General features: G+C 52.9%; 1 protein-coding gene across 3 annotated transcripts in view; it reads right to left on the reverse strand.

Annotated features, from left to right (window-relative positions):
* Positions 1-960: 960 nt before the first annotated feature.
* COL22A1 (collagen type XXII alpha 1 chain) overlaps positions 961-22,425 on the reverse strand; it is a 238,332-nt gene continuing 216,867 nt past the window's right edge. For all 3 annotated transcript variants that reach the window (XM_081266210.1, XM_081266209.1, XM_081266208.1), the window contains 12 exons: positions 20,982-21,026; positions 20,110-20,163; positions 18,377-18,430; positions 16,506-16,559; positions 15,154-15,225; positions 14,303-14,338; positions 12,052-12,096; positions 9,047-9,226; positions 7,338-7,404; positions 4,436-4,618; positions 2,905-2,982; positions 961-2,110 (listed from right to left, as the gene is read on the reverse strand). In XM_081266210.1, the coding sequence (XP_081122336.1) occupies positions 1,923-2,110; positions 2,905-2,982; positions 4,436-4,618; positions 7,338-7,404; positions 9,047-9,226; positions 12,052-12,096; positions 14,303-14,338; positions 15,154-15,225; positions 16,506-16,559; positions 18,377-18,430; positions 20,110-20,163; positions 20,982-21,026 (1,056 nt within the window). In that variant the 3' untranslated portion in view covers positions 961-1,922. The remainder of the gene's footprint in view (positions 2,111-2,904; positions 2,983-4,435; positions 4,619-7,337; positions 7,405-9,046; positions 9,227-12,051; positions 12,097-14,302; positions 14,339-15,153; positions 15,226-16,505; positions 16,560-18,376; positions 18,431-20,109; positions 20,164-20,981; positions 21,027-22,425) is intronic.

Genomic DNA, 22,425 nt, shown 5'->3' on the forward strand with positions numbered 1-22,425 from the left:
AACCTTCCTCTTAATTTCTCTGTGAACTGAAAACTGCCCTAAATATAGTCTATTTAAAAATAACAACAAAAAACAAGAAACAGAACAGCAAACGTACAGGGCACTGTGCTTGGCCGGGCAGAGAAGTGGTGCCTCCTGCCACGGGTCAGGATGAGAGGGAGCCTGTGATGCTTCCTAAAACAAACCACAGAAGGTGCCAAGACAATGCTTTGTGTCATATGTGGTTGTGAAAACCGGCTGAAATGGCAGGTGTGAGGGGACCAGAGGAAGGTGGCTCCTTCCCTGGGGACGCTCTTGCTCCCCTAGACCACACCCACCTGTCCCCAGAATCAGCACCAACTGAAGGAGCACAGAGCACAGGAGCGGCCCAGATCTTACTTTAAAACCATTGCAGGGACACCGCACCCTGAGAGCCTCAGCCTCCTTTGGATGTTTACAGTTGAAATAGGGACCACAGATGGGCCCAAAGTGGGAAAATGCCGTGGGGGTCGTGAGAGGCTGACAGCTCCCAAGGAGACAGGGGATCACTCAATCAAATGTCAGTCAAGAGGGGACAAAAGCAGAAAGAGCAATTCTTCAGGCCGTGGGAGAGTCCCCCAGCAGGTGCACATTGGCAGGGTGGGTCCTACTGAAGCAGCATTCTGCTCCGAGCTCCCTTCCTCCTGAGACCCAGCATAACACACGCTTCAGTGGCTTCTTCTCAGTGCAAAATACAGACAGCTGCTTGAAGGGGGTCTCGATGAGGAGCAGCCCCAGGCTAGCTCACCAAGAGGCTTTGGAGCAGGAGGGAGGATGAGTCACCCAGGGCTAGCCCAGTCACACACATGCATGCCGTCATTGTCGCCAGCATGCATACGGAACAAGGGGACTCTGTACCCCAGTTTTATCCTAGCACTTGAGGAGGCACAGGCAGACGCTGGAGGTAAGAAACGAATCTACAAAAGGAACTGAGGAGGAAACTCGAATTTATTGAGCACCTGTTTCTGCCGGGCATGTCACACACATGTCCACCAAAAGCAATTATTTCAGCACTGGAACCCTGGAGACACAGCTCTGGTCAGTGCCCTGGCCAGTGGCCCACTGTTAGGGAACACGAGAGTGGTCACTGGACTCCTTTATTTCACAATTAATATGACTGACACCAACAAGAGGAGGTTAAAGGAGTCCTACCCGTGGTGGAGGAGCAAATTAACCTCCAGGCTACTTCAATACTGGTTTTCCTTTGGCCCACAGAGCCATTGCCAACGTCCCTGACATTTCTTGGCTTCTGCAAGCTTGAAATGCAGAGGTCGAGGTGCCCCAAGGGCTTAGCTCTCTCCTTGCACTTGCCCTCAGGAGTCCAGAACATTCTTCAAGTCTGCAAAACCCTCCCTCCTGCCTACTGCCTCTCTCCTGGGAGGAGGTGGTTTTAGATGATTCCTCCCTGGACAATCTCTGGGCGCAGGTGGAACAGCAGCTCACTGGCTCCACTTCCTGGTTTTTGTTTAAGGAAAAAGGTAACTTCGGCAGGTGTCTGGGCAGGTGTCTGCTCGGGGCTTCGTAGCACCAAGAGTTTCCGAAAAATTGGCAGCTGCACTTCAGATAGGTGCACCTCCTGCCCCACAATCAAGTTTCCCCAGCTTCCGAGGAGAGGGAAAAACTCACAAGCATCAGAATATGGAATAATAATAATTAACAATAATAATAATATTAATAATAATCTCAACAGCCAGCAGCACCTGCTGGTTTTAATAATTCTGAGGTCTCTCAAGAAAAGACAATGAGAGAGAGGGAAAGAAGAAAAAAGAGAAAGAAAGAAAAGGGGGAGGGAGGAAAGTGGGAAGAGAGAAAGAGATGAGACGTTTCAAGGCCTCTGGCTTCCCACTGGGCTCCAAGTTCAAGTTTCAGAAATCTGCCACAGTCTTCTGACTTTCAAGAAGCTTCTAGGGGCCTTTCACATTTCCCGGCCGGGCAGCAAGGCTGGCGAAGTAGGCACACTGGGAAGGGTCACACTGGCCAGGGGGCCCAGGTGGGCCTGGAGGGCCAGGGTGTCCAGCTGGTCCTGTCTCTCCCTGAGGGCCAGGACTCCCTGGGATTCCATCTTTAGCATAGCCAGGTTCCCCAGGTTGACCTGGCGCAAGAAGCAAAAGAAACAGAAGGTGATTTGTGCTTCCTCTGAGAGCAAGGAGCCCTGCTACCCCCCATTCCATGCGCACCAGAACCTGAAGTCTGCTCAGAGAGCCTCCCATTGGGGTATGCTAGTCTGAGTGATTACAATGGTCCATGCAAGTGCTAGGGACCAGAAGTACAGGACATGAGGGAGTGTCCTAGTTTACCATGTGAACCAGAAGGTTAAGGCAGCCACCAATGGAGAAAGACAGACAGGGTCGGCCTGGGCCAGGAGGGAGCTTGTTCTCCGCTTGAGAATCAGACAGAACCATAGCTCTAAGAGGTGCCTCTGCATTCAGAGGGAGACACCAAGTCCTGACCACTAATCATCAGCCCCAGTGCACAAGACTCTTTCTCAGGATGTTCTGTTCACTTACATTTTAATTGACATGGTAATTGCCTGTGTTTGTGTGTATTTACGGGGCGTGGTGTGCTATTCCTGGACATGTAAAAATGTGCAGTGGTCACGTCAGAGCAGTCAGCATCCGTATTGCTTCATACATTGATCATTTCCTTGGGATGGGAACATCCAAATCCTTTCTTCTAGCCATTTTGAAATATTCAATAAATTATTGGGGTTTCTGACTCATGAGGTTTGCCTCAAGAAGTTTAGAAATATTTAATAAAAATGGAGCCGTTCTGTCTCATCATCACTTGAACCAAACCCATCTTTCCCTTTCTGAGTCCTGCGTGGCTGCAGATGGAGTGCATCTCTGTGTTTCTCCACTCCCCCCGCAGACCCCAGACGCCCCATACCTGGGATTCCAGGGGGTCCCATCTCGCCTCGGAGGCCAACTCCAGGTGCACCTGGCTCACCTTTGGCTCCTCGTTCACCTGTGGAGAAAAACATGCTCCCTTGGGGGTAAAGACCCATGACGAGGGCAGAGACAGGGAGTCCCAGCTGCAGGACATGAGGCACAACACTGTGGCTGCAGCGTCCCACTCAGAACCACCCTGGCTCTGGCTCTCACACTCCCCATCCCCGTGTACACACGCATTCTCTCTCTCTCTCTCTCTCTCTCTCTCTCTCTCTCTCTCTCTCACACACACACACACACACACACACACACACACGCGCGCGCGCACACACGCGCACGCGCGCGAGCACACACACTCTCAAGGAATGTTCTATGTGATACAGATTGCAGTCAGTGCCATCCTAAGAATAAAAACAGGGCCATATTCAGAGATCGGAGTCATTCCCACAGGGGTTATTTGGACCATATTTGAGTTGAGATTGTACAGATAGGATAATTAAATTGTTTCTTTCCCACTTCTTGAATCAATCTCTTTTTGCCATGTTGTTTCCAAAATATTTCTTGGATACATCATATATATATTTTGTAATCCAAATTTAAATTGTGCTAGTTCGTGGCGTCTTTGGATCACCCATTTTTAATGTTTTAATTATTACATTTTTTCAGGATTCTGCCAGTCTACTGTTTTCTAGGCCTTATGCTTGTTATGAACAATTCTTTTGTGTATTTTGCTTTATGAACTATTGTGGGTTGAACTAGAACACACAAATTTAACAAAAACAATTTCATGTAGAACTATTACAGAGAATGAAAATTAATAATAAAGAAATGGGAGATGTTAGAGTCATCTGTTTCCCTTCCTCCCAATCACCCAGGAGCAGCTACAATTACCCTGTACCCTCCTTCCCTGTGCTAGTCTTTATCAGAAAGGAGTGAATTTCAGGCTGGGGTGGCATCAGGTTCCTCCTCTCTGCCCTTCATATCTGCCTGGCTGAGAGGAAGCAAGCATTGTGACCTGCTTCCCAAGATGCGGTGGGTTAAGGGAGCCAGGACCCTCCCCTTGAGGGAGAGACGTACGGCTGTCCAGTGCTGCAGTGTCCAGGTAGTGCTGGACACTGACAGTGGACAGTTAATGGCCATTTCTGCTGTAGCTCAAAGTCTCCTGATGTAATTTAAAAGCTGGCACTTATTCCCCACTGCCTGGAGATTAAATGTCTCATTCCTCAGTTACTTCTCAACTCAGCAGAGGAAGAGGAGAGCATGTTACAGTACCACTGAAACCTGATCGGGGGAGATGGAGGGAGAACAAGAAAGTGGGAGGGAGTGGAGTCCATCTTCTTAGCACAACTCTGCTAAAATGTCAAGTATGAAAACCTCTTAAACATATGAAAAAATTACATGATGCCAAAATTCAGGGTGTGACCAAGCTACAGAGAGTGAGAACAGAATGAGGAACGTGGCTCAGTGGAACTTGCAGCTCACACCCCCTCTCCTCAGCCCTCGAGCACCACCCCCCTGTGTCTACTCACCTTTGGGACCCATGGGTCCAGAGGGTCCTTCCAGACCCCCATGGCCAGGGCGTCCAGGCTCTCCCATGGGGCCTGCTCGACCCGGAAGCCCATCTTTTCCAGGGGGTCCTGGGGGGCCAGGTCTGCCTTGAGATGCCTTCATGTGTGCCGGGGGCATCTGGGCCAGGAGGTAGGCGAGTTTGGCTATGGAGTACAGAAAACAGAGACACTCATGAAGAATGGATGGAGGATAAAGGGCAGAATGGGAACTCCCTGCAAAGCTAGGAAGCAAGGGACCAGGACTACAAAGACAGCAACACAAACAGCACCCGTGACACACAGAGAGCACAGGTACAGCACTTGAACATGCATTTCTGACTGGACAGGCCATAGGGTGCCTTGATGGTGGTGGCCATCACTGGGGGCCCAAGGCAGCTGCCACCAGCCACACAGCTTTGGACAAGCCACTTGGCCTCTCTCAGTCTGTATTTTCTCTTCTTTAAAATGTTTTTTATTTGTTCTAATAAGTTATACATGACAGCAAAATGAATTTTGATTCATTGTACAAGAATGGGGCACAACTTTTCATTTCTCTGGTTGTACACAATGTAGAGTCGCACCATTTATGGAATCATACATCAAGGATGTCCGTCTCATTCCACCATCTTTCCTACCCCCATACCCCATCCCCTTCCATTCCCCTCTTCCCAATCCAAAGTTATTTCAATCTCCCTCACCCCAGTTATGGATCAGCATCCACATATCAGAGAGAACATTTGGCCTTTGGTTTGGGGGGATTGGCTCATTTCACTTAGCATGATATTTTCCAACTCTATCCATTTACCTGCAAATGCTATAATTTTATTCTCTTTTAAACAGTGGAATATTACTCAGCATTAAAATAGAATAAAATTATAGCCTTCATTTTTCTCTTCTGTAAAAAGGAGGCAATGAAATAACACCCACTCCCTGGTTGGTGTAAGGACAGAGTGACATGATTCCAGCAAAGCTGTGCCTGACCCTTGGTAAGTGCTCAGCAGATGGCAACGGCTGTGGTGATGTTGATGCTGGTTGCAGTGGTAACCTCAGCCACAGTGGTACTGACATCATCTCTAGAGATATTATTGGAAGTAGCAGCTATAGCAGTATTGGCAGTAGCAGCAGTAGTAGTTTTTGCAGTAGAAGAAGTATCGGCAGTAGTACTAGTAGGATCAGCAGCAGAGCTAGTAGTAGTTTGGGCAGTAGAAATAATATAGACAGTAGTAGCAGTAGTAGTATTGGTGGCAGTAGGAGTATTAGTTTTGGCAATAATAGTAGTTGTGCTGGAGATAGCAGTAGTATTAGTAATAGTAACAGTAGTAGTATTGCAGCAGCAGTATTAGTAGTAGTGGTAGTTCTGGAAGGTGGTGGTAGTGGTATCATCAGTAGCAGCTGTAGTGGCAGTACTGGCAATAGCAGTATTAGTTACACTGGCAGTGATGGTGGCCTCATTGGCAGCAGTATAGTATCATCCCTGGTAGTTGAATCATTGGCAGTAGCGATAGCAAGCACAGTCGGAGTTCTGGTGGTAACAGAAGTCTTGGGGTAGTAATGGAAGTCTAGTGGTGGTAATAGGCATAGTAGCAGCAATTATAAAACCAAGGCCTGGGGAGAGTTCAGTGGAGTATACAAATATATTTAGCAACTTTTCTCTGCTGAGTGTCAAGTCTAAGGGTTGAAGATTACAGAATTCAAAAGTCCAGTTGCTGGCCTGGCATGCCTTTCCATTGGGCAGGACATACAGTGGGCCTGGTGGCCACCAAGGCCATCTTCCTTTGCATCCAGTCACAGAGAATCTGGTCCTGCAGAAGTTGTTACTGTGACATAGACCAGCATTTCTGGATAAGACCCAGGCAGAGGTGGGGTCTTCAGCCTGACCAAGCCCCCCTCCTGCTGCTCAGGAACAAGGCCCCACAAGGACTTATCATCTATTTCTACAAAATGGGCAATTTGCTCAACTTCTCTGAGCCTTGATTGTCTCTTCTTCACAGTAGACTCAGTGCTTCCTCCTCAAAGGAGTGCTGGAAGGAAGGACCCAGCCCAGCAGAGGCTCCATCCAGAACAGCCAGACACAGCAGCTGTGCCCACTTTTGTCTAGAAACTCTGTAAGGTGCAGAGGCCATTTCTAACCCCCGAATTTATTACCCAGGAGGAAGAACTTGGAGTTTCCACCCATGATCCTTCAGACCCACCACACCCAGCTCCTTCTCCTTCCTTCGAGTGCCCCCTCATCCACCCCACCTCTCCCTTGCAGTCAGCTCCAGGTGATGACCTCTTGCCCGCCTGATGTGGATATGGACTATTTCCAACTGGACTCCAGGAGGGGAAGGAAGAGGCCTCCTTGCTTACTTCTGTGTCCTCAGACCCAGGAGTCTGGCACGTGTCAGATGCAGAGTAACTGGGACATGACCCCATGAATAAATCTATAAATGAGCCCTCTCCCTTTGTCCATTTGTGCCTGAAATAGTGACAGGTTCCTCCTCTTTCCTGCAGAAGGATCGTCTGTGACTTTCTGCTAGGCTTTCACAACAGAGGCAATTATTTGAGAGAACCTTGTGGTTCAGAGGATGGATTATACAGCCCAGGTGCGAATCCTGGCCAGGTCCTGCCAGCTCTCCAGCCCTAGGTAGCTATTTAGCATCCCTGTTCCTTGCCATCTTCCTAACACCACGTGTTCCCCATGAGGATGCTGGGAGGCCCCAGCACCTGTGTGTCAGCTGAGTGCTGCTCCTGACCCAGGGCAAAGCCCCCGTGCTGGGGTCAGTGCTGCTGCTGCTCTAGCTTCCCCTCCTCAGCCCTGCTACTCCACAGGGGAGCTGCTCCCAGGGCACTTTCCAAACAGGCTGCCCAAGCACTGGAGGAGGACAGAGGGCTGCTTACTCACCTTCCAACTGCTTCTCGAGCTCTTCCTGGATGAGCCGCCGCAGGGTGTCCATGGACGGGGACTCCCCCTAGGAGGGAGGCGGGTAGGTTATTCCTTTCCCTGTAGCTCCTGCCACCCAAGCCCCCATGACTCGGGAAACCACGGAGTCCCCAGCCACCGCGTCAGTGGGGAAGCACAGCCTCCCCATCACTCTGTCCTACGTCTCTCACCCCCTCTTCCCTCTCTGCCCTGCAGGCAATGCCACCTACTTCCATACGGAGCCTGGACTCTCCCGGAGCCATTGCTGCCCTTGCCTCCACACCGTCCAGGTCTTCCGCCAGGTTTCCTTCTAGCACAAACCACTGTGCCTGTGAAGTCACTCCCTCTCTTCCCAGCACTGGGCCCATGGGGTCTTTCACCCAAGCTCTCTCTGCCAAAGTCCTGGCTTGCAGGCATAGCCCGAGGCCTGCCCCCCACTGGATCATCTCTGAGTCCTCTGTCAGGCCACCTGGCCCCTCCAGCTCCCAGGATTCTTTCCGGCCTGGCTGGTCTGTGCTGGCTCTTAACAAATGTCGAGCAAGTCCTGATGCTTGGGCCATGTATGGGAAGGTCAGAGAGGCCAGAGTGCTGTCCCAGGCTCCCAAAGTGGCAGCAGTTCTCAAAAGGACCTGGGAGAGCAGTGTACCTGCCTGACAGCTTTGGAGCAGAATCACCACTCAAGGGTGGGGTACTGCTCTGCTCATCTCTATCACTCAAGCACCTGGCATGGGCTAGTGTGGAGGGGATTCCATCTCCTTATTCTCCTGCTCTTTCCTGGCCAGGGATTCTGTATGAGAGTCTCAGAAGTTCCATCACTACCCACAGCAGAGGGTGTGTAGACTAGGTGAGCTTTCTGGGGCTTCAGAAGTCAACCAAGACCTCCTGCCTTCCCCTGAATATGGCTGGGAGACAGGCTCTGCTGCCCAGCCTCCCTCAGACCAACCACGACCACCAGGAAGGGAGGCACACACAGTGACAGAGCAGACAGGATACGGAGTGCCCAACACTGTGCTCAGGGCATATGAGGGATCCCAGATGACCAGGTGGCCTCTGGTGGGGAGTGGGAGGTCACAGAGCCTGGGGAATCAGTCCCCACCAACACATACACCCGGGGAACTCTGCTTTGTCATTTATAGGCAAGGGTGCCTGTGTAACCAGGCAGGTAAAACAAGAGTCCTGCCACTAGAAAGAAATGTGCTAAAAGGAAAAATCTACCCTACTCTCCACAAGCCTTTCCTGTCACACTTGGGACAAATGAGACCCAGCGGGCAGAATGAGCAGCCCAGGGAGGCAGAGTGCAGAGGTGCAGTTGCAGAGGTGGGCACTGGGGGGAGCTCGCATGTCTGGGAGTTGGTCTCCTCTCAGTGACCTGTGCACAGGGTCCTGGGACAGAGGAGCTCCACAGCCCAAGGGATGAAGCCTGGAGGACTCATCACCACTGTGACAGACAGCAGGACAGAGGACTCCATTTTTGATATCTTAACTTAGTCCACCCATGTTATTTCATTTAATCATAACAAATGAGAAGAAAATTTACTCATCCCTTTTGCAGTAAGAAAGGGCAGGCTCAGAGAGGGGAGGTCACCTGTGAATTCACACAGCCAGACCCTGGAGGACCAAGGCCACACCCTTCCCTGGCTTCTCTTCAGGTGCACAAAAGCCCAAGTCTGGAGTAATGTTGGCATCCTTACCCTCAGTCCTGGAAAGCCTGGCTGGCCTGGAGGCCCTGGGGGCCCTGCTGGTCCACTCTCCCCAGGTGGCCCTTGGGGGCCCATCTGGCCTGTGTGGCCTTTGTGGCCTGGGATTCCAGGGTCCCCAGGCTGGCCCTTCCCACCAGGCAGTCCTTTGTCCCCTTTGATCCCGGGGTCTCCCTGGAGAAGGAGAGAAGCACATCAGTGTGGGTGCAGATGGGGGCAAACAGGAGGTGAGCTGCAGGAGGCGCCGGGCTCTCCTCCAGGAACCCGGAAAGCAGGCCCAGTCCAGGCTGACCTGTGCACAACCTGGGGTGAGAAGGGCTCAGAGCCATCCCTCCATCCTGATTGTGAGCATGAGGACATGGAGGCCCGGAGAGGGAACGCCACCTGCCCTTGGAGTCTGCGGGGGCCAGGAAGAGAAGGCTGGTTCCCAAACCCCAGTCCCAGACTGAGCCCACTTGCATTTCTGTCATTTGGGGAGCAGGAACAAAGTGCTGGCCCATGGACCCAACAGAGCACGCTGCAGCTGCTAGAAAGACGGGGTACCCACCATGGTTAATTGGGAGGGGTGGAGGGGAAAGGGGAAGGGGCACAACTTTTCACCTTATACCTTAAAAAACAAAGAATTTACCAATCCCAGGCTGCACCCTCAAAAGGCGGCTCCTCTGCCTGCCCAAAGAGGGCTGGCTGGCCACAGAGACTGGGGGCCCAGCTGCCAGCCCCCTCCTGGTGCCGTTTGGGCCTCTGTCAGCTGGGGAGAGTGCACCCTCTCACCAGGTGCTTCCCATTCCCAGTCCTGGCTCTAGTGAGTCCACAGAGGGTCATCTCCTGGCCAACCCACTGCCTGAGGCCCTGTCTCCCCTTCCCTGACCCTGAATCAGAAGTGCTAGATGCATGGTGTGAGAGCGAGAGCACAGTGGGTCTAAACACAGCCTCATCAATGGCCTCAGAGTGCAGTAATGGGACTCCGCTGCTGGGATGTAGCAAAGAGAGGGAGGGACAGTGAGACCAAGAAGAGGAGCAATAAGGTAACTGGAATGTGGCTTAGCTAGGACTTGACCCAAGTCTCTGAAAAGGAAGACTTCACAGTTCTGCAGCCATCAAGTGGAAATGACAGGAGCAAGACCTGTGGAGTGTGTGGAGGGTAGAGGAGAAGGAACACGCAAGGTCAGAAGCCCAGGTGTATGCACAGACTCCAGGGAGATTCAGAGCAGCCACAGAGTGACAGCCTGGGAGCCAGGGCAAAGGTGGGAGATGGAAGAGGAACTTCACTTTCATCGCAGTTACTTTTCTTGCAGTTTTCATTGTTTAGGTATGCCCCTATGTTGCTTTAAAACTGTCAATACTGCCAGGTGTGGTCCCGCACGCCTGTAATCCAAGCAGGGAGGCTGAGGCAGGAGGACCACAAGTTCAAAGCCAGCCTCAGCAACTTAGCAAGGCACTAAGTCACTTAGCAAGACACTCTCTCTAGATAAATACATGATGAATGTGTGTGTGGGGGGGTGTGTGCGTGTGTGTGTGTGTGTGTATTTTTTAATGGTCTGGGAATGTGTCTCTGGGAATATGGCTCAGTGGTTAATGCCCTGTGTTAGATGAAAGAAAGAAAGAAAGAAAGAAAGAAAGAAAGAAAGAAAGGAAGAAAGAAAGAAAGAAAGAAAGAAAGAAAGAAAGAGGGAGGGAGGGAGGGAGGAGGGGAGGGAGGGAGGAAGGAAAGAAGGAAAGAAGGAAGGAAGGAAATGAACATTTTAACACTTCTCAGAATATCAGTGAATGAAGCAGCAGTTCAGCTGGTATGCACTTCATGGGGCACTGTGATGCTGTCACATCTCGTGGTGATTTTGAATTCAGGGGTCTATTAAGTCACTGGTCCCTAACCACCTAGATGCCAGGCCCTGTCACATGCACAGTGTTTCCTATTCATTGCGCATCTCCATATCACTTTGCGGTGAGAGGACTTGTCCCATATTTCAAGTGTTCCCAGGAGTGTGAAGGAACGGGGAGTCTCGGCTCCCTGGCCAGGTTCCATGAAACCACTTACCAGGGAAAGACAAGCTCAGTTTATTGATTAGATATGAGACAAGAGGTTCCTACCTGCGGTCCAATCCCCTGGCTCCCCTCCAAACTCAAGCCATCGCCCCCAAGGGCGCCTGAGGGACACTCTCATGAGGGAGTCAACCCTGTCTTGGCCACAGGCAAGATCAGTGGAGTCAAAGTCAAGGGAAGGAGGAGGGGGGAGCGGAGGAGGAGGGAGGCCTGGGATTCTCTGCTTCCACTTCCATCTCCTGAGGCTGCAGGAGCAGCCTGCCAGCTCCCCACCCATCCAACTTGCAAAGAAAGCCGAGATAAATTCTCTGCAGGACCATGGAAAACAAGCGGGGGTGGGGAAGAGGGTGGGTGACATCCCTGTCCTCGCAGCACGATGGTGGCCCAAATGCAGGACTGTGGCAAGGAGCCCTACTAAGCCGCTCAAGGGAGCAGCTGTCCCGAGGATGACAAGGTTCCCTGCTCCCTCTTCCAGGAAACAAACAACAACAACGAACCTTTCCCCTGTTGTTTTTTCGAGAAATGAAATGTAAAGGAAGGCTCTCTGAGTGTGGCGCCAAGGCAACTCATTATGGGAAAATCTGTTCCCTTGTCACCTCCAGCAACAAATCCGGCTCCCAGCACATTGGCACTCTGGGAGCCAGGCACATCGCGCACACGCATTCACACATGGAGAGGGGATCTGCCGAAGCCGCCCGGCACTTTCTCTTGCATTTGTAATTATGATGATGATTTTATTCCTCAAAATAACAACCAAAAAGAAATGGGGGGAAGACTACAGCCATCCCCAGGAAAGAAGCTGCCTTAGTGAGGCTCCAAATTTTCCAGGAACAAGGAGCAGAAGCCACTGCACAAGACGGCTGTCCAGCGGGGTATGTGTTCACTGTCCTGGACCTGACCCCTGGTCACTGTGGAAAGATCACTTGCAGCCTTGCCAGGGGACTGAACTCCCCACTCACCCTTTCTCCTTTGGATCCGGGTTCTCCTGGCTTCCCGGGAGCACCCTGCAATGAGACCAAGGGACAGCAGTCACGCGCCAGGCCACCTGGCTTCTCTGCCTCTCTCGGTTCTTCTGGGAGCTGAGGACAAGGGATCCTGAGATCCCCAGAGAGCTCCTCTCTAACCTGTCCAGACCCTGGGCCTGGCCCTCCTCCTCTTCTCTGCTGTCCTTCTGTCCTTGCCCACCGCTGACTGATGATGGCACCAGCCTGTGTGGACCCTCCAGAGTCCTCCTCTTCGTCAGAACTCCACTGCCCTTGGCAGCCCCAAGGGCCAGCATGAATCAGCCCCAGACAAGCTCTCCTCACTTACCCTCTGGCTCGGCTGCCATGGCTTCAGCAGAGGTGACAGGCTTGGGCCCCAGGCAGGGAGCACTCAGCTCTGAGGTCTCCTGGCTCCGCCTGTCATCTTCCCTGGCCTGCGCTATGCTCCTGCCCTCTGTCCATGTAGCTCACTGGCCTAGCCGCAGACCTCCCCTCCAGGAAGCCCTCTGTACCTACTCCCAACCTGCAGAAGTGGCCTTCTTCTACATTTCCCAGCCTGCAGGAGGGTGGTCACCCTGAGAACGAGGGTCACAGCCCCATGGTCGACTCCGCAGACAGCTGCCTCCCTCTCGGCCCCTCTGTCCATCGGTCCACTCGGGATGTCTCCTTCTCCTTCTTTGCCCGCAGTGCCCCCCACATCAGCTCCTCTGAAAAGCTTTGCTAATCCCTTCGGCTAGAGTCCATCCGCATGCCAGGGTCCCTGGCCGTCCCTGGTCAGGGACAACTGACTTTCTTTCTGCCCAGATGTGGGGCAGAGGTGTGCCTCTTTGCCTTCCCTCTGTCTGATTCCAATGCAAAGCAGACAGACCTGATTCCTGTCACAGAAGCACAATGAGGTGCTTGGGGAAGCACCTTGGGGAGCACAGAGCCCCAAAGGTCAGGTAGAATCTAAGAGGAGAGAGGAGGCCGGGAAAGGCACTCCAGGTGGGCAGCACAGGGAAGACCAAGCCTGGGAGATGGGGGAGGCAGGGACATATTATGCAGGGTTGAGCTCCTGTCTTGGAGTCAAATTGGGGAAGACCTTGGATGCCTGATTAGCCTGCACTTTATTCTGAAAAGCAATAGGGAGCCAGAGAGAATTCATGTAGGCAGCAGCCCAGTTATGAGCACATGCAACTGATGAATCCCTCAGAAAGGGGAGCCAGGGTGTGTCCCCTGCATCTCAATCAAATAAGCAGGAGCTGTGATTGGTCAACGAGTGAGTGCCCAGTGAGTGGTCAGCTGTGGCTGGGCCAGGATCAAATCCTTGCCAGACATAAAGACATTGATCCAGCTTCAAGGAAGTCTGAGTGAATAAAGTGTAGCCCAAAGGCACAGAGGGACAGTGTCCCTGGCCCTCCAGGAGAGAGCACAGTCTTTGACAGGAAGGTGACAATTTCCAACCACTGTGTTCTCTGCATTTGTCCCTCTATGTATCTCTCAGCAGACACCTGTGGTGCCCGCTCTGTGCTGGGCTCCTGGGCTAGGGCAGAGCAAAACAGGTGCTCAGCAGCCCATGGTGGATCATCGGCTTCGTCCCTGGCCACCAGGGGAAGTCAGCATGGGTAGAAGGGGGGCAGGCTTTCTGAAAAGAGGACCCTGGGAAAGAAATTTGGCATTTCCAGGACTAGAAGTCCAGAGTGACTGGAGCTGAGAGAGGAGGGGTGTTGGCAGGGGCTGCAGCTTCTTGGATCTCATTGAGAGGGCCGGGAGAGGACAGGGCTGAGAGGTGACCTGCAAAGTGCCATCGCGGGCTTCTGTCCCACAGATCTTTGGCTGCAGTATGGACAGGTCAGCGGGGGGCAAGGCTGAGGAAACCCCATGATGGTGCAGGTGAAGGGGAAGCAGGTCAGACTAGAATCCAGGTGGAAGTGATGGAGAGAACTGGGCACAACCCAGGTCTCTCAAGTCTGCGTGGGCAAGGCCTGCTGACAGGTGGAAGCTGAGGTAGGTCAGGATGCTGTCATCCAGATGGTGTGCACAGTGGCTACACTGGTTGTAGGGTTTGTGCCAAGTCATATGTGTCCATTCTTCATCAAGTACTTATGATCTCAACACAGTGACAGCAGAGCAGCAGAGGGGTCTTTCCAAGCTCAGGGCCTGGAGACCACACAGGCTGCCCACCCAGGACACCAGGCCCGTGGCCCCCATAGGAAGAGCTACCAGTGGAGGAGGGATGGACACTTGCCTCTTTGCCTGGTACACCTTTCTCTCCTGGTTCTCCCTGTAAGACAGAACAAAGTGTCAGCAGGCCCTTCCGCATCAGCAGACAGAAAAAAACAAGACGGTGCTCAAAGCAGACACTGTCGCTCAAATCTCATTCCAGCAGAGACAGTAACCAATGGTTCCCCTCACCCAGGTCATTCCATGCAGGGGAAGGCAAAAAATGTGTCCCCAGTAGAAAGGGGAGCCCGCAGCTGTGGGCTCCTTAGCAATGAGAAGTGTGTGACCCCACCAGGAGTGACTCCAGTTTTATACGTTATGTAGCTGTGGGAGGGAGGCCTCCTGAGGAGCAGGCTCATTGTGAGTGAAGCAGGATGCCGCGGGCTCCTAGTGCAAATCTCGGTCCTCTACTAGAGGCTCTGGGACCTTGAAAGCCCCCTTACAACCTCCTTAAGTTTCCTGTGCCTCAGTTTCTTCCTCTGTAAAAAGGGAGGAGTAGCTTCATAGGGTCCTACGAGATTTCAGTGTATTTGTAGAGGGATCAAAACAGTGGTAGGCGCATCTTACAGGTTGGACAAATGATCCGCTATCTCCATGACTGAGGAATAATTGTTACCTAGAAAGCACACCCACTGCTCAGGAGCAGCCACACCATTAACACCGGGATGGAGGGGGCACTGAGTGGAGCTGGACCCAGGGATCCCACACAGGTGTGGCTCTGAGCCCTCTGTTGTCTCGATGCACTTTGATCCCACACCACATCATCATGACCTAAGCAAATGGGCCCCAGGACACAGGAGGGGGCAGGGACAGTTCTGAATGTTAACATCAACCTGGAGCCAGATACCCTGGGCCAGGCTGTGGTTCTCTGCTTACCGGAGGCCCCCGGGGCCCCAGGAAGCCAGGAAGTCCAGGGCTGCCATTTTCTCCTTTGTTCCCCTTCTGGCCCTGCAAAGAAAAGCAGGATCAATCTCCAAGGTCACCTACTGACTCAAGCGGATTCAGAAGCCTTGGGACCACTCCAAACACCGAAGACCAGGGGCAGCCACACAATGGAACACAAGCCCCCTTCCCGGCAATGTAGAAGGGGTCAGGGTCCTGACACGGGCCAGCAAGAGAGAAGACATGGCCTCGGAATCCGCTGGAGGCCTTCCTTTTCAGAGCAGCAAACACCAAGTGGGATAGATATTTGGCAAAAATACCCAGGTGTGTCTGGCCCCTCCAGGGGTCCTCAACTGAGATGGGACCATTCCACCCCTGTGGATGCCAGGCATATGGTGTAGGAGGCTCAGTCTTTGTGAATCTCCTGACTTGAACTTTCCTGGGAAGCCCCACATGTGTGCCAGCTGTGCACAGGGTGGATCCAGCCCCATGGCACACCCTGCCCCCTCTGCTGTGCCTCACCAGCATCAAGTCCTGCCCTGGGGCTGCTGACCAAGGAGGCAGACTCCTTTAGCACAGCTACCCTCATCTGGCAGGGGCATGGCCTCCACCAGGGTGACCAAATGCCCGGTTTCCTGAGACTGTGGACCTGGCTTTCCATAGCACCCACAGTTAACCCCCCAGGACCGGCAGGCTCGCTGCCCTGGGCAGTGACTGCTCACTCACCACACAGCAGGCGGGCTCCTGGATAGGACTGCAGACTAGAGCAGTTCTTATTATAAAAGTTTAGGAAGGCTGGGCTGGGAGCAGTCTCCTGTCAGGCTTGACTTATCCAACCCCAGATCCTATCAAAGAACATCTTCCCCACTGTGCCTCCCATCAGCCAGACGGCACCCCAAATCGGAATCCTCTAACCAGTGACCTGGCCCTGCTGGTTAGCCACACCACCTCTCCTACCACCTACCCACTGGTCCAGTCTGCTCTCCCCACCCCCTATACCCACCCCCATCTGCAAGCTGCACGCTTACCCTGTCATCTTAGGCAGTCAGAGCTGCTAAGTGGGACACTGCCTTTCCACTCTCTGAAAACATCAAACGCCCATCTGCAACCCCACTCCACCCTGTGTTTGGGAGGTGTAGATGCCTGCAGTGTAGACAACAGGGAACCAGGTGCAAAATCACATGTACTTTCAGCTGTGAAGGAGATCTCCAGCTCCTGGACCTTCCACCACTCAGACCCACAGTCCCACTGACACTTCCAAGGACAGAGGCCAGACAATGGGACATGAGCCACAGCCCTCTCAGAGCGTGACCCATGCCATCAGGTGGCAGCAACCGAGTACTCACTGGGCTTCCTGGGCTGCCAGGGTCTCCTGGAGAGCCTGGTGATCCATTGTTACCCTGAGGGAAGAAACAAAGGTAATTCTCCTTCAGGGCTCTCGGCCAGAGCATCACACAGCAGGGTGGCGAAACAAAGAAACGACCGGATGCAGAGGACCAGGTTTCCCACAGAATCTGTCACCTGGGCCAATGTAGCGCTCAGGAAACCACTTCTTTCCTCCGAGGACATTTTTCAAGTAGTAAAAGGCGTTCATAATATTTAATTCATAGCACTGTGGAATCCAATGAGCCCGCGGCCTGGTGATTGGTGCACACGGCACAGACCGAGGACACAGTCATGGCCTCGTTCATTCATTGACCTGCTAACTCAGAGTCTGTGTAAGAAGCAAACAAGCCACCGAACATGACCAAGCTCAGAAACACTGGTTCACATGGCTGAGGAGCAGGTCCTTATGTCATGTCACACCCCAGCAGGGGCTTTGACAAGGCTGAGAGAGGAGAGGACACTGGTGGGAGCCCTGCGGCTGTGGAATGGAAGGTCCATGCCTCCAGATCCTAAGTCTGACTCTAACACCCGCTAACTTGACGGGGGGTCTGTGCACATGTGTAGCTTTGACATTTAACAATACGATTCCTGATAGAGTAAAAATCAGAAACCACGAGAATGCTTCTGGCTGCCGCCTTTCAGGCTCAGACTCTACTAAGCCCATGTAAGCAGTTCACATGAGTTCATACCTCCACAGGGTGAGCCCTGTCCCATATGACAGGTGGCCTGATGAAAGAAATACTTGTAGACAGACAGGGAGAGCATCAATCCAAGACAGAGGCAGAGACTGGGGGTAGGAGACCAACCTAGCACGTGACTGAGTTAACTCCCCTGCAGGGCGATGTGGCATCAGGCCTCCCTTTCTAGGGTTCGAGGGTCGGTGTCTCGTGCATGGGTGTGTCTTCCTACAGCCCATGGGTGGAGCTATGCTCACCTTTTCCTTTGTAAGATAATCCCTTGTCCAGTTTAGGGTAGAATCTTCCATGGAAGTGCCTTGTGTGTCCCCTTCTCTTACTGTGCCCTTGAGTGTGGCCTACCCAGGTGTCAGTCAACCTGCTGACAGTGGACATCATGAAGATAGACTCAGCCCCCCGAAACCTGACCCCTGGCCTCATTTGAATGGCGTCCCCTCGATAAAAGGGGTCAACGAGTGCTCTCTCTCTCTCTCTCTCTCTCTCTCTTTTCCTGCGGATCCTTAAAGTCAGAGGAGCTGTCACAGCGACCCCAAAGAAAAAGGTATTTTTGTCTCTTGTATGGTTATTTTGCACAGCCCAGTTAGCCCAGTTCCCCTGGAGTGACCCCGAGCCTTTTAGTTGCGAGCAGAAACCTGACAACTGGGTGATGCCTACACGAGGCAAGGAACACAAGGAGGCCAGCAAACCCCGAGAAGCTGCTGCAGATGTGGGACGGTTTCCCCCTCAGAAGGAACAAGCCTGCCGATACCTTGATCCCAGACTTCCGGCCTCCAGAACCACGAGGCAACATTTCATGTTCAGGCCACCCAGTCCACAGCACTGTGCTGTAGCAGCACCAGGATACCTGTGTGTGTCCTAAGTACCAGCTCTTAGGATGGCCCAGAGCTAGAGAGACTGGGGAGGTCCTACAGGCCCTGCTGGGCCAGGTGGCACTGTATGCAAATGGTCCCAGCAAAGCTCCTGGTGTGTGGGAGGCCCCAGGGGCTTAGGGCAATGGCTGCTCCCACCTTCTGTGACATATACCATTTGTTAACACCACATGGCTGTGCCAGGGTGAAAGACCCAAACCTCACCATGCCAACATTGCTGCCAAAACACACCAGGATATGAGCAACTTAGCCTCAAGCAAAACTCACCGGTGGGCCCCTTGGCCCTCGGGGACCCTGTGGTCCTGACGGTCCAATATCACCCTGGAAAAAACAGAGAAGGGTCACATCATCACAGAGTCACTGGGTGGAGATGAGGAAGGCTCCACTTCAAATATGTATCAAACTTCACCAAAAGACCCAGGAAAACCAGCAGTGAAGAGATGCCCTTCGTAGATTGTCTTCCAAATGTAAAAACACTCACTTCACAGATTTAGAAATGCTCGCAGCTCTGCCTTCTGCATTAGTGTACTGATTTACCTAATCAGACATATTTCACATGGTCCCTCAGTGACTTCAGATGGCCCCAACTTGAACTGAGAAGTCAAGGGCTCTTGGAGTTCTCCTGACTCACTAGATAGCAACCTGGAACCACCATGCCCGCCCGCCACCCAGAGGGTAGAGTGCCAGCCACGCTCATAGCACCTTCTGGTTTGCAAAGCATGATGATGTGGTCTTCTGAGTAGCCTCCTGGACTGGCAGTCCCTACCCATGTGAAGGATGATGACGAAGAGGCTTGGATGTGCCTCTAAATAAGCCTTCTGGAAATGGATCCTATTTTTTTTTTTAATTAAAACAGCCAGAGCGCTGAAATGGAGGAAGAAAGTATTTCCCCATGACCTGGCACCTGGTGCTGTCCCAGCCCCACCCTCGTGCCATGCAAGCTGAGCTCAGTCCCTTCCTGCCTGGGCTCATTCCATTGCCTTTTCTATAAGCTGAAGTGAGAGGGGTGGGCTAGATCAGCAGCTTCAGCAGCTGAGAGGTCCCCAGCGGGGGGACTGAGGTGTACTGTACTTTAGCTGCATAGGGCTCTGCACTCGGGTTGGTTTTTTAAGGGAAGACATGGGGACTACAAGGGATTTCTCCTGAGATCCCGTCCAGGTACTTCATCTCATGACAGCAGATCAGCTAAAGAGCCAATGTGCTTCTGATAATCATCAGCTCCTGGGAAGAGTCTACCTTCTCAGGTCCAAACCTGGTCCTGAAGGATGCCTAAAGTGGACAGGAGGCCACTTTGGACCTCAGGACCAAGTATCCAGACTTCTGACCAGGCACCCAGTGCCAGGAGGCAAGCTATGATCCCACTTGCCAGACGGCCCTGCAGGATGCCCTGTGCCATGGGTGATCATCACTGGGGGTGTAGCGGGGATGTTGAACTGACAGATGTGGCTCTAGCTGGCTCTACCTGCCTCTGATACACAGTGTGACCATGTCCTTAACCTCTCCTTGCCTCTGACACATATGACCAGGTCCTTAACCTCCCTGGATCTCAGGTCTGCTCTTCTGTGCAACTCAGATAAAACCCTTCCTGCCCTGCCCAGTTGCATGACCAAGCCAAGGCAGGAGCCATCTGAGCCGTGTAGAGCAGGACAGCAGGAGGAGTAGAGGTGGAGAGGGGCGCATGTTCACGTTGAGCATGGGAAGCAGAGGCACTGGAGGAATGATCCAGAGCACCCCGAGGTGCCCCTCCAGTCCATGTAAGGCTGGATCTGCTGAGCCCATGTTGGTCCCAACAGACACAAGATGATTAATCCAGAAAAGCCTCCCATCCATGGTAAGTCGTGTGCACTGTCAGGAGCTACAGCCCCGCTCTCCATCATGCCAGCCAACCGTGTGCCATCACCTGTGTCTTTGCAGTGCTGTCACCACCCACTGTGAATCGAGCATCCGTTCCTTGTCCCCCATGCCCATACCCTGCCAGGCCCCATAGCACCCCCACTCACATCTTTCCCTGGTGATCCTTCCTGGCCAGGGGGCCCTGTGGCACCAGGCTCTCCCTAGAAATGAAAATCTACTGTTAGGCATGGAGTCACTTCAGCTTCAGGTTGCCTCAAGCACAGGCCACCTGTGGACCTGGGTCAGACGCAGAGATGCAGGTGGCTGCTGATCTGGAAGGTCCCAGCAGAGCAGGGTGCCTCTGCATAAAGAGCCCTGGCCCTGAGCTGGTGTCCATGTGTACCCAAGGCCATTGGCAAGTGCCTAGGGCAACTGTATCTCCCCAGGCCTCAGGCAGGAAAGAACAGCTTGAGTCAGACAAGGCCCTTCCACTCCTCCTCCTTATCTGTGGATCAATGGCTTTCCTACCCATGACTCTCTTCTAGTTTTCTACAATGTGCAGGGGACCTAGCCATTGATCCCAGAGGCCACTTCTACTTGGGGCATTGGAAGAGAGAGAAAGATGTGAAGGATAAGAAAACAGACTCTGGAGCCTTCCCGTCCAGGACAAAGCTGATGTGTTTCAATACAAGATCTGGACCCTGAGAAAACCACCCAGACCTCTGAGCCTCAGTTTCGCTCTCTGAAAATCAAGCCCATTATCAGAACCTGCTTCACAGGGCTCAGGAGTGCTGTGCACAGCCCCAACAAAGGAAACCAACCTGAGCCCAGGCTGCTTGGACTAACTGGCTTTTGTCACGGTCAGGCCCCAGAAGAACCATCTAGAAGAATCAAACCAAAGAGGGGATGACACTGCCAACTGTGCCCGCTATTCTTTCTGGGACACCATGGTACTGCCCTGCCTTGGGCCCAAGAGTCCTCTCTAGGAAGTGTCAGCTGAGTCACCCAGGAAAGCCTCCCAGGAGAGGTGTCCACTCACCCGGGGACCAGGTGCTCCAGAATCACCTGTGTGTCCCTTGAAGCCCTGGAAGAAAGAAAATGCAGTTATTCCACCTATGAGCAGACTTGTGGGGTGGGAGAGTGGCACCAAGGATGGGGGTCCAGGTGTGTGGAGCCCTGCTCTGTGCCAGGCCCAGATGGAAAGAAGGGGATAGGAGCTGCTAGGAGCCACAAGCAAATAATATGATGCACGGCACCTTTGGTTGTAAAGTGACGCCAGCTAGCCACTGAGATGATATGATTATGTTAAGATTTACATTCATATGGAAATTGGACTCCTGCTGTTCACCTTGGACTCATGTTACGGGACTCCTGGAGAGTTCCCATTGGTTGGGGAAGGATAGTAGGAGGGAATTCCGGGGGAGGTCCAAGCCCCCCCCCTTCCGGGCCGGCTGATTCCGGTAGATGCGCGCGTGGGTGGACCGATTGGCGCCTACAGAGTATTGGCGGCTTTCTCAAAAATAAAGTTTTGTTCCTGCTTGAGTGGCTCGTGATTCTGTGCCCAGCCAAGACTGCGGCAAGGAGCAAGGCAGGGAAGGGTGGGGAAGCAATGGGAGAGGGGAGCAGGAAGGGCCTTGTGGGTCCCACCAGCACTGTGCCATGCGGGTCTTGTGCATGCTCATCTCCAGGTCATGGGGTCCTGCAGAAGGGAATTTCCTTTCCTATTTAACAAATAAAGAAACTTGAGGCTCAGGCCTGCCTTTCCCTCAGATTCACACGCAGGCCTGCCTGCCTGCAGAGCACACCTCTATATTTCCACACTCAATCCAGGAGGGGGTCTGTGGCCAGAGTGCCCTTTTCAAGACCAAGAGAGTTGTCACCTGGCTGCCTCTATCAGGCTCTCCCCTGGTTTACCTCCAGATTCCATCTCCTAATCTCAAAAACAAGGGAAGACCCTACCAGGGAAGTCAGAAACCTGGGCAAGGCCACCTGAAGAGAACTCCAACTCGGGAGGCCTCCTTGAAGTCACTGTGATCACAAAGTGGCTGATGAGAAGGTGTGACCTTGTTCAACTCCAGGACGAGGCTCTGGATCTGTGGGAAGTGTCAGGGCAGCAGGGAAGGGAGTGGGCAGTGGGAACCCAGGGCCCCGGCTGGGGCAGTGGGAAAGGGGACAGGAGGTGTGCCAATCCTGAGCTTTTCTTCTCTCCCCTGTGAGCCTCAGGCTTGTAACGGGAGACTGGTCCTGTCCTGCCAGGTTGTGGTGGGGATTCACAAAGGGGACCCAGGACTGAAGCCTGGTGAGCAGTCAGGACCTGGAAGTGACTGGGAAGGACTTGGAGGAGGAAAGAGGGAGAAGAGGAGGAGGAGGAAGCTGTCTCAGATCTGGATCCAGATTCAACCACTATAACCTCAGAAAGGATACTTAACACCTTGCAGTCCTGACATCAGCTTGATCAAACCAGGTAATGAAAACCCAGCCAG

This window comes from Spermophilus citellus (assembly GCF_964194105.1).
Source record: "Spermophilus citellus genome assembly, chromosome: 14".
Lineage (NCBI taxonomy): Eukaryota > Metazoa > Chordata > Mammalia > Rodentia > Sciuridae > Spermophilus > Spermophilus citellus.